The sequence below is a fragment of the Bombina bombina genome, chromosome 1 (genome assembly GCF_027579735.1).
Source record: "Bombina bombina isolate aBomBom1 chromosome 1, aBomBom1.pri, whole genome shotgun sequence".
Taxonomy (NCBI): Eukaryota; Metazoa; Chordata; class Amphibia; order Anura; family Bombinatoridae; genus Bombina; species Bombina bombina.
Window position 1 is genome coordinate 160,105,584 of NC_069499.1, and position 13,919 is coordinate 160,119,502.

A 13,919-nucleotide genomic window follows, 5' to 3' on the forward strand; every position below is an offset into this window, starting at 1 on the left:
TTATGATTCCCTTTTTAAACTATATGTCTCATTATAACCCCATATGCTGATAACTAAGGGTCTTTTTATCCCCATAGATTTATGAAAATATTAATTGGTGCTTGTATATTGTGATGTGATAAATAAATTAAGTTTCTCCATCAATTTGCAAACCTAAAAGGAAGTTCAAATCAAATGCCTTATTTATATATATATATATGTATATATATATATATATATATATATATATATATATATATATATATATATATATATATAAATGAAATAAAATGGCCCATCGACTAACAACGGAACAAAGAGTGAGGGCAGTGAAACTGATTCTAAGTGTGTAATAAAAGATTTGATATATTGATATTGATATATATTGCAAGCTCATGAAAAAGGGGTGTTACTTCGGCCCCACCCTGTATGTGTGTGTGTGTATATATATATATATATATATATATATATATATATATATAAAATTTATTTTATGTTTTATTCTTGTAAACCAGAACATAACATAAATATGGTAAAATAGTGCCTCTCTATTACACATACTGCGACAAAGGCAATTGATCAATAATCAAGAGCCACAGTCCAGGCTGTCATAGAGTGTCTCTTAATCAGTAAATTTTCCCTCTGAGAAGTCCCGGGGTACTCCTGCCTGGCCCAGATTTGAAAGTGTTATCTGATAATGTCTTTACAAAAAGGACAAGAAAAAAACAAAAAGGTTATCAAGAACACAAAAAAGTAAAAGAAGGCATTGAAACAATTAGTACAAGAAATTGACTATAAAGAAAAAGGTCGACAAGGCATAGTTGATATAAAGTATTAGACAATCCAATCAAGAACATATATGTGAATAAATAAAGAATTATATATTTTTATTGTCAAAACCTCTAGCAATTGGTCGCATTTCTTTCATGTAATTGGCAAGAGTCCATGAGCTAGTGACATGGGATATACATTCCTACCGGGAGGGGGCAAAGTTTCACAAACTTCAAAATGCCTATAAATACACCTCCCACCACACCCACAACTCAGTTTTACAAACTTTGCCTCCTATGGAGGTGGTGAAGTAAGTTTGTGCTTGATTTCTCTTGTAAGGTGTATCCAGTCCACGGGTTCATCCATTACTTGTGGGATATTCTCCTTCCCAACAGGAAGTTGCAAGAGGACACCCACAGCAGAGCTGTCTATATAGCTCCTCCCCTAACTGCCACCTCCAGTCATTCTCTTGCAACTCTCGACAAGGGAAGTATCAAGAGATAAGTGGTGACTTAGTGTAGTGTTATCTTCAATCAAAAGTTTGTTATTTTTAAACGGTACCGGCGTTGTACTGTTTTTACTCTCAGGCAGAAATTAGATGAAGAATTCTGCCTGGAGGTTGATGATCTTAGCGATTTGTAACTAAGGTCCATTGCTGTTCTCACACATAACTGAAGAGTATGGAAGAAAGCTTCAGTTGGGGGAACGGTCTGCAGATTACCTGCTTTGAGGTATGTTCAGTATTTTTATTTCTAGAGAGATGAAATAAGTTCTAGAAAATGCTGACAGAGCCTTGTGTATTTGAGGTAAGCCTGATGCAGTGATTTAACAGCGACTGGGATCATGCTTACAAAACAGGGTAATACTCATGTTAATATTATTCAGTGTCAAAACGTTTACATGTTTTCATAAATAGAACGTTTTTTCTCTGAGGGAGATAAATCTTTATTTGGAGCCTAGTTTTCCACATGGCTAGTCAGATACTCCTAGGAGTATTTTCTTAAGGCCCCTCTGACATCCAGTACATAGTGGGAGGGGCCTATTTTAGCGCTATTGCTGCGCAGTTTTAATTCAGACTGAGACATCCAGCTTCCCTAGAGGAGTCCTTTGGCATCTGAGGACCATTATAAGGGGTTTATTCCTTCACCAAATTGTATTTGAGGGCAGGTAGGAGCCTCAGCAGAGCTGTGGCAGTTGCTCAACTGTTTTTTTTTTTTACCAGTGGTTGATGTTTTTGAATCCGGTTTGGGGGCTAAGGGGTTAATCATCCATTTGCAAGTGTGTGCAATGTTGCTTTAGTCCCTTACACACACTGTAAAAATTTCGAAGACTTTACTATATTTTTACACTGTTTTGCAGTTTAAGTGCTAGTTTTTTTCTCTTAAAGGCACAGTAACGTTTTTGTTTAATTACTGTTTCACCTTTATTAAAGTGTTTTCCAAGCTTGCTTGTCTCATTACTAGTCTGTTAAACATGTCTGACTTAGAGGAAACTCCTTGTTCAATATGTTTGGAAGCCATGGTGGAACCCCCTCTTAGAATGTGTACCAAATGTACTGAAATTTCTATAAACTATAAAGACCATATTATGGCGCTTAAAGATTTATCTCCAGAGGATTCTCTGACTGAAAAAAGGGAGATTATGCCATCTAGCTCTCCCCATGTGTCAGAACCTATAACTCCTGCTCAAGTGACCCCAAGTAGATCTAGCGCGTCTAATTCTTTTACCTTACAGGACATGGCGGCAGTTATGACTAATACCCTTACAGAGGTATTGTCCAAACTACCAGGGTTACAAGGAAAGCGAGACAGATCTGGGGCCAGAACTAATACAGAGCTTTCTGACGCTTTAATACCTGTGTCCGATATACCCTCACAATACTCAGAAGCTGAGACAGGAGAGCTTCTATCTGTGGGTGACATTTCAGATTCAGGGAAGGCGTTGCTTCAGTCTGATTCTGAAATGACAGCGTTTAAATTTAAGCTCGAACACCTCCGCTTATTGCTTAGGGAGGTTTTAGCGACTCTGGATGACTGTGAACCCATTGTAGTTCCAGAGAAATTGTGTAAGATGGACATGTACTTTGCAGTGCCTGTTTACACTGATGTTTTTCCAGTCTCTAAGAGGTTTTTGGAAATTATTACTAAGGAATGGGATAGACCAGGTGTGCCGTTCTCTCCCCCTCCTGCTTTTAAAAAGATGTTTCCCATAGATGCCGCCATACAGGTCTCGTGGCAGACGGTCCCTAAGGTGGAGGGAGCAGTCTCTACCCTAGCGAAGCGTACAACTATCCCCGTCGAGGACAGTTGTGCTTTCCTAGATCCTATGGATAAAAAATTGGAGGGTCTCCTTAAGAAAATTTTTATACATCAAGGTTTTATTCTCCAGCCTCTTGCATGCATTGCCCCAGTTACTGCTGCAGCGGCTTTCTGGTTCGAGTCTCTTGAGGAGTCTCTACAGGTTGAGACCCCGTTAGATGATATTTTAGACAGGATTAAAGCTCTTAAGTTAGCTAATTCCTTTATTTCTGACGCCGTTTTTCATTTAACCAAGCTGACGGCTAAGAATTCAGGTTTTGTCATTCTGGCGCGCAGGGCGCTATGGCTTAAGTCCTGGTCAGCAGACGTTACTTCAAAGTCTAAGCTTCTTAACATCCCCTTCAAGGGACAGACCCTATTCGGGCCTGGTCTGAAGGAGATCATCTCTGACATTACTGGAGGAAAGGGTCATGCCCTTCCTCAGGATAGGTCCAGCAAATTAAGGACCAGGCAGAATCATTTTTGTTCCTTTCGAAACTTCAAGGGTGGCGCAGCTTCTGTTTCCTCTAATGCAAAACAAGAGGGAAATTTCACCCAGTCCAAACCAGTCTGGAGACCTAACCAGACTTGGAACAAAGGGAAGCAGGCCAAGAAGCCTGCTGCTGCCTCTAAGACAGCATGAAGGGGTAGCCCCCGATCCGGGACCGGATCTAGTAGGGGGCAGACTTTCTCTCTTCGCCCAGGCTTGGGCAAAAGATGTCCAGGATCCCTGGGCACTAGAGATTGTTTCCCAGGATTATCTTGTGGAATTCAAAGGTTCATCTCCAAAGGGGAGATTTCATCTCTCACAATTATCTGCAAACCAGATAAAGAGAGAAGAGGCATTCTTACGTTGCGTTCAAGACCTACTGGTTATGGGAGTGATCCACCCAGTTCCAAGAGAGGAACAGGGGTAGGGTTTCTATTCAAACCTGTTTATAGTTCCCAAAAAAGAGGGAAATTTCAGACCAATCTTGGATCTCAAAATCCTAAACAAATTTCTCAGGGTCCCATCCTTCAAAATGGAGACAATTCGAACCATCCTCCCGATGATCCAGGAGGGTCAATATATTACTACCGTGGACTTAAAGGATGCTTATCTACACATTCCGATTCACAGAGAGCATCATCACTCTAAAAGGTTCGCCTTCCTAGACAGGCATTACCAGTTTGTGGCTCTTCCCTTCGGGTTAGCCACGGCGCAATTCTGATTCAGGCGTCGCCAAGTCCCATACGGACATTGTTCTAGCCTTTCTGAGGTCTCTCGGGTGGAAAGTGACCAGAGAAAAGAGTTCTCTTTCTCCCTTCACAAGAGTTTCCTTCCTAGGAACTCTGATAGATTCAGTAGAAATGAAGATTTTTCTGACGGAGGTCAGGATATCAAAGCTTCTAACTTCCTGCCGAGTTCTTCATTCCACTTCTTGGCCGTCAGTGGCTCAGTGTATGGAAATGATCGACCTAATGGTAGCGGCAATGGACATAGTTCCGTTTGCCCGCCTACATCTCAGACCACTGCAACTTTGCATGCTCAATCAGTGGAATGGGGACTACACAGATTTGTCTCCTCTGTTAAATCTGGATAAAAAGACCAGGGATTCTCTTCTCTGGTGGTTATCTCGGGTTCACCTGTCCAGGGGAATGAGTTTCCGCAGGCCAGAGTGGACTATAGTGACGACAGATGCCAGCCTTCTTGGCTGGGGTGCGGTCTGGAACTCCCTGAAGGCTCAGGGTTCGTGGACTCAGGAGGAAGCCCTCCTTCCGATAAACATTCTGGAACTCAGAGCGATATTCAATGCTCTTCAGGCTTGGCCACAGCTAGCTGCGGTCAAGTTCATTAGATTTCAGTCTGACAATATCACGACTGTAGCCTATATCAACCATCAGGGGGGAACAAGGAGTCCCCTGGCAATGATGGAAGTTTCAAAGATAATTCTATGGGCGGAGGTTCACTCTTGCCATCTATCTGCTATCCATATCCCAGGAGTAGAGAACTGGGAGGCGGACTTTCTAAGTCGGCAGACTTTTCATCTGGGGGAGTGGGAGCTCCATCCGGAGGTATTTGCCCAGCTGATTCAATTATGGGGCAAACCAGAACTGGATCTGATGGCATCTCGTCAGAACGCCAAGCTTCCTCGTTACGGGTCCAGGTCGAGGGATCCCCAGGCAACGCTGATAGATGCTCTAGCAGTGCCCGGGTCCTTCAGCCTGGCTTATGTGTTTCCACCGTTTCCTCTTCTCCCTCGTCTGATTGCCAAGATCAAGCAGGAGAGAGCTTCGGTGATTTTGATAGCACCTGCGTAGCCACGCAGGGCTTGGTATGCAGATCTGGTGGACATGTCATCCTTTCCACCATGGACTCTGCCGCTGAGGCAGGACCTTCTACTCCAAGGTCCATTCAAACATCCAGGAGAATATACCACAAGTAATGGATGAACCCATGGACTGGATACACCACAAGAGAAAGAAATTTATCAGGTAAGCATAAATTTTGTTTTTTATGATTTCTTCTATGCTAAGCGCTTCTAAGCATTCTGAAGCCCAATTCCTCTCAGAGTACAGTGTTTGTCAGAGGGATGTGAAGAGAGTATCGCCTATTGTTTTTGTGGTTTCTCTCACGTGAAATCTTTTCAAGGGTTCTCTGTTAATGGTCGTAGGGATTCATCAGCACTACTGTGGCCGCTTACTGTTTCTCCGAGATGTTCTCTCGCTCCGTTGTTTGTCTTCGGCGTCTGACGTCTTGATCTTGATAAAGCTCTGAAAAGAGCGAAACGCGTCAAGCTGTGTGACTTACTTTATCTATGAACTTACATTCACAATATATCTGAATATATAGATTAATAAAATAACCCAGGTTATTCAATTTTCTAAATTTCTATCCCATCAACTACTTGGGGAACTGCTAAGGATCTTCACAATCAACTGCGTGCATAAGCACTAAGTGCAGTTGTTTTTCTCACTAAGGAATACAAAGTGCCAGTATATGGAACAGCAATCTAACTGCCATTACAAGACGACCTCCCACGGAGGAGTGTGACGTCAGACGCTGAAGATAAACAACGGAGCGAGAGAACATCTCGGAGAAACAGTAAGCGGCCACAGTAGTGCTGTCTAACATAACAGTAAGAACTGTAAGTAAAACTTACCTGATACAAACTGGGACATTTTGAATTGAAAAGGTGAACGTACAATAATTCTTATCTTTCTGGAGTTCATAATAAGTCATTTGGTTTACCGCGTGCACAGCACCAAGAGCGGCATATGAACTTTTAACTGTTTTAAACCATAACTGTTTTAAACCATATACTGAAAAAGCTCCAAGCAAAAGTGTCTGTAATATTGCTTTCAACAAATATATAGTTACGTCTTTACCTCTTTTACCGCGTGCATAGCACTAAGAGAGGTACTAAGTAAATTATAAGCAGTAAACTATTACTCCAACTGCTTTGAGCTTCTCAATCCGTATATAAAAATAGGAGTTATTCCAAGCCATATAGACATTTGGAGTTCTCTTTCTTTTGGGATCTTAGAACGGACTTTCTGCTAATTTTAACTTGTGTTTATTATTATTATATGTCTATTTGTTTATCTGAATACATAAATTAAATCTGGGAGACGTCCCAGAGATATATTGACAAAAAGTGGTAATTACCAAGTATGAGGATTATGTTTTTAGCAATACATTTTAAATAAATTTTATGTTAATTCAATCTCACTATCTAAAGACAGTTATTGTTTTATATTGTTTTTTATATGCTTTTATATATCATTTCATGCATTTAGCTATATAGCATCTACACAATATTATTTTTCAAAATATTCTCTAGTTGATTGTACACTATAAGAAATTTACATTATTAACTACACAAATTTATTTTCACTAAAAATCCTTCACATAGAAAATCTACATATTTGCGCACTCTTATGGATTAGAGACACATCTCCTTTGAATCACTTAGGTTCTTCAATAGGCAACACGCCGTCACATACATAAAAAAACTAGGCACTTTTTGGTAATCTTTTTACCAATACACCTAAAAATAGCAGTATAAACTATTTCAAAAGGTACTACCTATAAATGGTTTAACTTTTTTCCTGCATATTCGGTTATATTCACATAATAAGTTTTATAATTCTTTCTTTGCACTTGTACACACCGGTAAAATTGGACTCAGTAATAATTTGAAAATTTGTACTATTGAGTAATATATTGGAAAATTCTGTAACCTATAAATTTAAACTATATCCCTTAAGTGTATCACGCCCCTATATCCATACAAATTTCTCTGAGTATTCACATATATATAAGCTGGAAGGAGCTTATATTTATAGGGAGTTTGGGATTTGACAGCTCCAGCGCACTATTCACTACAAACCAAATAGAGGATTTATTTTACCTAAAAGTTTTGTGATTCCTCAGACAAGGGTCACCTTTTTTTGGGTTTCTAGATGGACTCTGTGTTCATGACCTTGTCTTTATCAGACAAAAGTCAATTGAATTTGGCGTTAGTCTGTCTAACTTACATTCTAGAACATTCTTTTTAGTGGCTATGTGCATGGAAGTTCTAGGTCTCTTAACTGCAGCTTCGGACGTGGTTTCCTTTGCTCGCTTTTCATCTGAGACCTATTTTGCTTTGCATACTGATTCAATGGTTCAGGGATTAATTTCAGATATCACAGTTGATATTCTTAAATCCCAGCACTCAACTCTCTCTGATTTGGTGATTAGACTATCATTGTTTTATTCAGGGGGCCTCCTTTTGTTCGTCCTTCCTGGACCGTATTCTTAATGGATGCAAGTCTTACAGGTTGGGGAGCTGTCTGAGGGTCTCTGACAGCACAAGGGGTTTGGAAACTTCAAGAGGCGAGGGTTTTTAATCAATATTTTAGAACTCCATGCTATTTTCAGAACTCTTTTCAGGTTTGGCCTCTTTTAGGAGAGAACTTTTTCATTTTTGTATTCAGACAGATAATATCACAACTGTGGCATATGTCAATCATCAAATAGGGACTTTTGCAGTTCCTTAGCAATTAAGACGTATCTTGAATACGTTCTGAGGTGGAATTCATCTCCTGTCTAATTTCTATGATTTATATCTCAGGTTTAGACATTTGGGAGATGGGTTATCTCAGCCGTCAGTGGTATCTCTATACAGATGTGTTTTCTTAATTTCCCAGGTACCTTTTCAGGTCTAGGGATCCTCAGACGGAAATGGTGGATGTATTAGCAGTGTCTTGGTTTTGCAACCTGGCTACATTCCTCCGCCTCTGGTTTTTTTTTCTTTCAAGATCATATTGGGACAGTCGTATGTGTTTCTGATAGCATCAGCATGGCCTCACAGGTTTGGTATGTGGAACTTGTCTGGATGTCCAGTTGCCATCCTTGGCCGCTTTTTCTTTGGCCAGCCCTCTTGTTTCAGGGGCCTTTTTTCCATCAGGATCTCAAATTACTAATTTGAAGGTATGGAAATTGATTAGTGTTTAGTCATAGAGGTTTTTTATCACTATGTTGTAGGCTTATAAGTCTGTTTCAAGGAACATGTATTAACAAGTTTGGAAAACCTATATTTTATGGTGTTCTCATAAATTCTCTTGGCATTCTTTTAGAATTCCTAGGATTTTTCAGTTTCTTCAGGATGGTTTGGATAAGTTTGTCTGCAATTTTTTTGAAGGGACAAGAATATGTTCTTTTTGTTTTATTTCCTAGAAAGATTGTTTAAACTTCCTGATATTCACTGTTTTGTTCAGGCTTTTGGTTTGTATCAAGCCTGTTCATTTATTAATTCTCCTTTTTGGTGTCTTAATTTGGTTCAAGGATTTTGCAGGCTCTTTCTTTTGAGCCTATATTTTCTTTTAAGTTTATCTACTTTCTATGAAAGTGTTGTTTCTTTTGGCTATTTCTTATTCTAGAAGAGTTTCTGATTTATCAGCTCTCTCTTATGTGTCTCCTTATCTGATTTTTTTCATCTAGATAAGTTGTTTTGTGGACTTTTTTTTCCTAACGATGTGAATTGGAACAACATTAGTAGAGAAATTGTTGTTCCTTCTTTGTATTCTAATCCTAATGAATTCTTTGAGAGTTCTTTACATCCTTTGGATGTGGTAAGAGCTTTGTAATTCTATATCGAGGTTATTAGGATTTCAGAAGACTTCTAGTCTGTTGTTTTTCTGGTTTCAGAAAAGGTTAGACAACCTCTGCCATTTCTTTGGCATCCTCGTTAAAGCTTTTGTTTTTCAAGGCTTATTTGGAGGCAGGGCAGGTTCCGCCTCAGAGATTTACAGCTCATTCTGCTAAGTTCAGTCGCCATTTCTTGGGCTTTTTCAGAATGAAGATTCCAATGATCAAATTTGCAAAGCAGTATTTTGGTCTTCTTTGCATACTTTTATTATTTTTACCACTTTAATGTATTTTGCTTCTTCTGAAGCAGTCTTTGATAGAAAAGTTATTCAGGCAGCTGTTTCAGTTTAATTTTACTGCTTTTGATTTAATTTTTTTTTTTTCACAGAAAAATTGCTAAGCTTCCTGATATTCACTGTTTTGTACAGGCTTTGGTTCATATCAAGCCTGTCATTAAATCAATCTCTCCTCCTTGGAGTCTTAATTTGGTTTTGAAGACTTTACAGGCTCCTTCGTTTGAGCCTATGCATTCTTTGGATATTAAACTACTTCCTTGGAAAGTGTTGTTCCTTTTAGCAATCTCTTTTGCTAGAAGTGTTTCCGAAATGTCTGCTCTTTCTTGTGAATCTCCTTTTCTGATTTTCCATCAGGATAAGGCAGTTTTGTGGACTTCATTTAAATTTCTACCTAAGGTTGTGAATTCTAACAACATTATTAGAGAAATTGTTGTTCCTTCTTTGTGTCCTAATCCTAAGAATTCTTTGGAGAGATTTTTACATTCTTTGGATGTTGTAAGAGCTTTGAACTATTATGTTGAAGCTACTAAAGATTTCAGGAAGGCTTCTAGTCTATTTGTTGTTTTTTCTGGTTCTAGGAAAGGTCAGAAGGCTTCTGCCTTTTCTTGGCTTCTTGGTTAAAGCTTTTGATTCATCAGGCTTATTTGGAGTCGGTTTAGGCCCCGCCTAAGAGAATTACAGCTCGTTCTACTAGATCAGTAAGAATGAAGCTTTAGTTGATCAGATTTGCAAAGCAGCTACTTGGTCTTCTTTGCATACATTTACTAAATTCTACCGTTTTGATGTATTTGCTTCCTCGGAAGCAGTTTTTGGTAGAAAAGTTCTTCAGGCAGCTATTTCAGTTTGATTCCTCTGCTTATGTTTAAGTTTTTTTACATGGGTTGTGGATTCATTTTTTCAGCGGAAAATTGCTGTTATTATTTTTATCCCTCCCTCTCTAGTGACTCTTCTGTGGACTTCCACATCTTGGGTATTACTATCCCATACGTCACTAGCTCATGGACTCTTGCCAATTACATGAAAGAAAACAATTTATGTAAGAACTTACCTGATAAATTAATTTCTTTCATATTGGCAAGAGTCCATGAGACCCACCCTTTTTATGGTGGTTATTATTTTTGTATAAAGCACAATTATTTCCAAATTCTTTATTTTGATGCTTTTTACTCCTTTCTTTATCACCCCACTATTTGGCTATTCGTTAAACTGAATTGTGGGTGTGGTGAGGGGTGTATTTATAGGCATTTTGATGTTTGGGAAACTTTGCCCCTCCTGATAGGATTTTATATCCCATACATCACTAGCTCATGGACTCTTGCCAATATGAAAGAAATTAATTTATTAGGTAAGTTCATAAATTATGTTATTGTGTGGATTTAATTTCTCAGTGGAAATAGCTGTTGTTATTTTATCCCTCCCTCTCTAGTGACTCTTCTGTGGTCTTCCACATCTTAGGTATTTCTATCCCATACGTCACTAGCTCATGGGCTCTTGCCAATTACATGAAAGAAAACATAATTTATGTAAGAACTTACCTGATAAATTCATTTATTTCATATTGGCAAGAGTCCATGAGGCCCAGCCTTTTTATGGTGGTTATGTTTTTTTTTTTGTATAAAAGCACAATTATTTTTCCGGTTCTTCTTTTTGTATGCTTTTTTAATCCTTTTGCTATCACCTAACTACTTGGCTATTCGTTAAACTAAGTTGTGGGTGTGGTGGGAGGTGTATTTATAGGTATTTTGAGGTTTGGGAAACTTTGCCCCCTCCTGGTAGGAATGTACAGTATATCCCATACATCACTAGCTCATGAATTTATCAGGTAAGTTCTTACATAAATTATGTTTTTTAATATACAAAACTTTGACTTGAACTTATTGAAATTGGAAACTCAAATTAAAGAATTTAATACAGTGCATATTGCCAAGGTATTGTCATGATAATAATGCAGTTATATATTACATAATTTTCAAATCTACCTTTTTATTCTTTGGCTTTTGTTTAGCATGTAACAAAGCAAACATCTGGACAAAGTCACGAAGAGAGCGTAAATACTAATAAATTTCTGGCACTGACGCCTCCTTTGAATGAGAGAGAAGGTAAGAGGTGAAACAGTGTAACAGTTTATTCCAAAATTCTTGTATATAAATAACTGTAAATAGATTTACTGACATGCAACAGCTACCAAACATTTTCTAACATATTATATGCATGTGCTTTTTGAGATGATATAAAAATGCAAAATATTGCTTTCTATACCTAGATTATGAGTTTTGCGTTAACAGGGATGCGGTGCTAACGAGCAGTTTATGCTCACCGCTAACTTACAGACGGCGCTGGTATTACGGGTTTTTACAAACCCGGCGTTAGCCGCAAAAAAGTGAGCGTAGAGCAAAATTTTGCTCCACATCTCACCTCAATACCAGCACTGCTTACGTAAGCGGTGAGCTGGTAAAACGTGCTCGTGCACGATTTCCCCATAGGAATCAATGGGGGAGAGCCGGCTGGAAAAAAACCTAACACCTGCAAAAAAGCAGCGTAAAGCTCCTAACGCAGCCCCATTGATTCCTATGGGGAAAATACATTTATGTCTACACCTAACGCCCTAACATGAACCCCGAGTCTAAACACCCCTAATCTTACACTTATTAACCCCTTATCTGTCGCCGCCACTATATTAAAGTTATTAACCTCTAAACCTAAGTCTAACCCTAACCCTAACACCCCCTAACTTAAATATAATTAAAAGAAATCTAAATAAAATTACTACAATTAACTAAATTATTCCTATTTAAAGCTAAATACTGTACTTACCTATAAAGTAAACCCTAAGCTAGCTACAATATAACTAATAGTTACATTGTATCTAGCTTAGGGTTTATTTTTATTTTACAGGCAACTTTGTATTTATTTTAACTAGGTGCAATAGTTATTAAATAGTTATTAACTATTTATTTAACTTCCTAGTTAAAATAAATACAAATTTACCTGTAAAATAAAACCTAACCTAAGTTACAATTACACCTAACACTACACTACAATTAAATTAATTACCTAAATTAAATACAATTAATTACAATTGAATAAAATTATCTAAAGTACAAAAAAACAAAACACTAAATTACAGAAAATAATAAACAAATTACAAGATTTTTAAACTAATTACACCTAATCTAATCCCCCTAACAAAATAAAAAAGTCCCCCAAAATAAAAAAAACCCTACCCTACACTAAATTACAAATAGCCCTTAAAAGGGCCTTTTGCGTGGCATTGCCCCAAAGTAATCAGTTCTTTTACCTGTAAAAGAAAAGTACAAATACCCCCCCAACATTAAAACCCACCACCCACACAACCAACCCTACTCTAAAACCCACCCAATCCCAACATTAAAAAAAACTAACACTAACCCCCTGAAGATCACCCTACCGTGAGACGTATTCACCCAACTGGGCCGAAGTCCTCAACGAAGCATCCTCAAACGGAAGGTGGGAGAGCACAAGGTCTCTTACATCCACTAGCTCTGTGATGTTGTCATGGAGGAGTGGAAGAGGACTCCAGTGGCAACCTGTGAAGCTCTGGTGAACTCCATGCCCAATAGGGTTAAGGCAGTGCTGGAAAAAACACTTTGGGCCCAATTTGGACATTTCCACTTAGGGGTGTATTCACTTTTGTTGCCAACGGTTTAGACATTAATGGTTGTGTGTTGTTATTTTGAGGGGACAGCAAATTTACACTGTTATACAGGCTGTACACTACTTCAAATTGTAGCAAAGTATTATTTCTTCAGTGTTGTCACATGAAAAGATATAATAAAATATTTACAAAAATGTGAGGGGTGTACTCACTTTTGTGAGATACTGTGTGTATATATATATACATATACACATATTTATATATATATATATATATATATATATATATATATATATATATATATATATATATATATATATTATAGCCTTTCCCAGTTAAATACCTTGTTGTATACTATATACTTTTTTTAACTTTTATAAAAAAATATATATTAATATATTTTTATTAAATATTTGTAATCAGAATGTGTATATTTGAGTGTAATACCTTATTTTATTGTATTTATGTTGTGTTTTTTGCTTGCGTTCGAGCACAACTGTTTAATTTCAACTTGCAAATATGTGCATAAGTAAGAAGGGTCGAGATATTGCATATCGTGTCCTGCGCTAACTTTAGCGCGCCACTTGTAATCTAGCCCTATATCGAGTGCGGTAGTGACAAGAGCCATATATGTGCAGCCACCAATCAGCAGCTAGTTCCCAGTATTTCCATGCGGCTTCCGAGCCTGTCTAAGTACGCTTTTCAACAAAGTATACCAAGGGAACAAAACAAATTAAAAAAAAGAGGTAAATTAGAAAGTTATTTAAAATTGCATGCTCCATCTTAATCATGATAGAATAAAATTTGGGTTTCATGTCCCTTTAAGG

The 13,919-nt window shown here is 37.9% G+C and overlaps 1 protein-coding gene and 1 long non-coding RNA gene across 2 annotated transcripts in view; one reads left to right on the forward strand and one right to left on the reverse strand.

The window, feature by feature from the left end:
• LOC128644985 (uncharacterized) overlaps window positions 1-11,541 on the reverse strand; it is a 47,388-nt gene extending 35,847 nt beyond the window's left edge. The window contains exon 1 of the long non-coding RNA XR_008400063.1: window positions 11,438-11,541. This is a non-coding gene — a long non-coding RNA (uncharacterized LOC128644985). The remainder of the gene's footprint in view (window positions 1-11,437) is intronic.
• The window catches only part of FSIP1 (fibrous sheath interacting protein 1), a 194,021-nt gene that overhangs the window by 43,975 nt on the left and 136,127 nt on the right, over window positions 1-13,919 (forward strand). The window contains exon 6 of the mRNA XM_053697687.1: window positions 11,464-11,557. Coding sequence (XP_053553662.1) covers window positions 11,464-11,557 — 94 coding nt within the window. The remainder of the gene's footprint in view (window positions 1-11,463; window positions 11,558-13,919) is intronic.